Raw genomic sequence first — 2024 nt, 5'->3', positions numbered from 1 at the left:
GCAAAAGAAAAAGGATGGCTTACGCTAAAGAAGACCTAGCTATAATTCCCAATCACGAAAACTGTCCAAATCTTTGTTAAACAATCAAGCGAGCATCAAACGTCCAAGTTTATAAAGCTAGATTTCACTTTTCAAACTTGAGTTGGTTTTAAGTAAGACATGCTTCTATGAGGGCAATGCAGTACCGTGAATTTGACATTGTATACTTGGTTTAATGCAATGGCTTCTACTCGTATAAATGGGTTGCCTAATACACTGCCTGTGTATTATTCATAATTAAAAAAACATTTGATTACCTATTAACAAGAAAAAAAAAAAAATTTAGTTTTTGTCACTGGGATTGATTGTGCAACTATACTTCACTGGGACTGATTGTGCAACTATATTGTAAAGTTGGTTCCTAACTTAGATCCTTTTTAAAGGTTGCTAACAAACTGAATACTAGGACAATATGTTGAGGACCCAACGATCCATCACTGAACAACAAAACCGATCAAGTTTCAAAATAATAAATTAAAGGATAAAGAAGAGATGCACCATAAACTGGTGAAGGTGGCTGCTGTTGCTGAGTTATGGGATTAGGACCATTCAACGCAAAAGTTGGGCCTTGTGAGTGAAGCGACTGTTCATATTGGGATGATATTGTGCCAGAAGCTCGTCCATTAGGGTATAATGGGGATGCTGGGGATTGAAAATTCTGTTGTTGCTGAAATTGGGGTGACGAAGTATACGCTTGTCCAACAGAATTTGAAGACTGACTATTGTTACTTTGTCCAAAAATGTCAACAAGAGCAAGGGCATTCTGCTGTGATGCAACAGGAGTGGCAGGTTGAGGCTCTCCGACTGGAACAATTGCCAGCGAGTTTACTGGTGCAGGTGAGCCAAAGTCGTCTCCACTCAAAAGGTCTATCTTAGGAACTGTCATCAATGGAGTTGCTGATTGATTATGAGTAGCAGGCGGAGCAGAAAGCGATAATTGTGTACCTAACCCCAGATTGGATGTAGATCTGAAAATGAAAAGTTGGGCATTGCCAACAATTTAGATAGAGAAGTGGAAAATACACTAGCAGATATAATTGTGATAAGAGTCTTAAATAATGCCTTGATGAGGTCTACCAAATGCTCAACCTCAAAAGTGAAAACTATGGTCTGGAGCATGAAATATTCTATTTCTATTGGGTAAAAAAGCCATTATTGATACGGGAACAAGGAGATTTTGGCTGCATAAAATTGTGAACAGGCTAGGAGGTTTTCATTTTTTATAGTATTGGAATTTGTTTTCTTTTTGGGTGGATGGTGTGTCATCGGTGAGAGGTTCTTACTGAACAATTTACCCCGTGTTCTTTGTTCATATACATTAAAGTTATTAGCGAAAAATAAAAAACTTAACAAATTCATGTTGTCTACACTAACACATTCACTTCAAATTATTCCTACTGTCTCAGGGTTACACAAGCAAAACCTGTGGAAAAAACTTGAGCAATTTTAAGCAACACTGAAACTCACAAAATATACAAGCAACTAAACTACAAACACTACTGAACACAAAGTACAATGCAAACAATAATCTGATTCATTCAATAGCAAATTCAAATTTTACCCTTTGGCCGATTGTTTGCTATCTCCAGTGTCAATAAGAGGAGCAGCAACAGGAACCAGGGCTTGAACAGTATTGGGTTTTGGTTTGTCAGATTGAACTGTGTTGTTTCCAGAAGCAATTTCTTCGTGCTTGGCCAATAAACGTTGCAAATCATCGTTCAGAGCTAATCCTTGCGTTAATAGTGATTCATCCCTAAACCAAATAAATTTAGAAGGAATTATTATGCATCAAAACCATTGTTTTAATTCAGTAAAACAATCAAAGGCGAGCCCTTGAGAGAGGAAAAGAGACCTTCCAATTTCCATCCATCATAAACAATTTATGACAGGTTACACCTCTTACCAAGGACATATGCTGAAAAGCCATGTGAGACCCATCGCAGGAGCATCTAGCGAGTTTTTTTTTTTTTTTTTTTTTTTTTTCA

General features: G+C 37.2%; 1 protein-coding gene across 1 annotated transcript; it reads right to left on the bottom strand.

Moving 5' to 3' along the window:
• Nucleotides 1-6: 6 nt before the first annotated feature.
• Nucleotides 7-2015, bottom strand: LOC111379194 (TOM1-like protein 9). The gene is made up of 2 exons (XM_023002540.1): nt 1601-2015; nt 7-1007 (listed from the first exon to the last, which is right to left on the bottom strand). Exon 2 carries the CDS (start codon nt 923-925, stop codon nt 494-496), a length of 432 nt encoding a protein of 143 aa, XP_022858308.1. The 5' UTR covers nt 926-1007; nt 1601-2015; the 3' UTR covers nt 7-493.
• Between the last annotated feature and the right edge of the window lie 9 nt (nt 2016-2024).

The sequence above is a fragment of the Olea europaea genome, unplaced genomic scaffold, assembly GCF_002742605.1.
Source record: "Olea europaea var. sylvestris unplaced genomic scaffold, O_europaea_v1 scaffold19453, whole genome shotgun sequence".
NCBI classification, from domain to species: domain Eukaryota; kingdom Viridiplantae; phylum Streptophyta; class Magnoliopsida; order Lamiales; family Oleaceae; genus Olea; species Olea europaea.
Note: the sequence above shows the minus strand (reverse complement) of the source record. Positions and strands in the feature narration are given on the sequence as shown.

Bases quoted from the DNA above. Each gene is read 5' to 3' on its own strand.
- LOC111379194 (XM_023002540.1), bottom strand. From the start codon at position 925: ATGACAGTTCCTAAGATAGACCTTTTGAGTGGAGACGACTTTGGCTCA.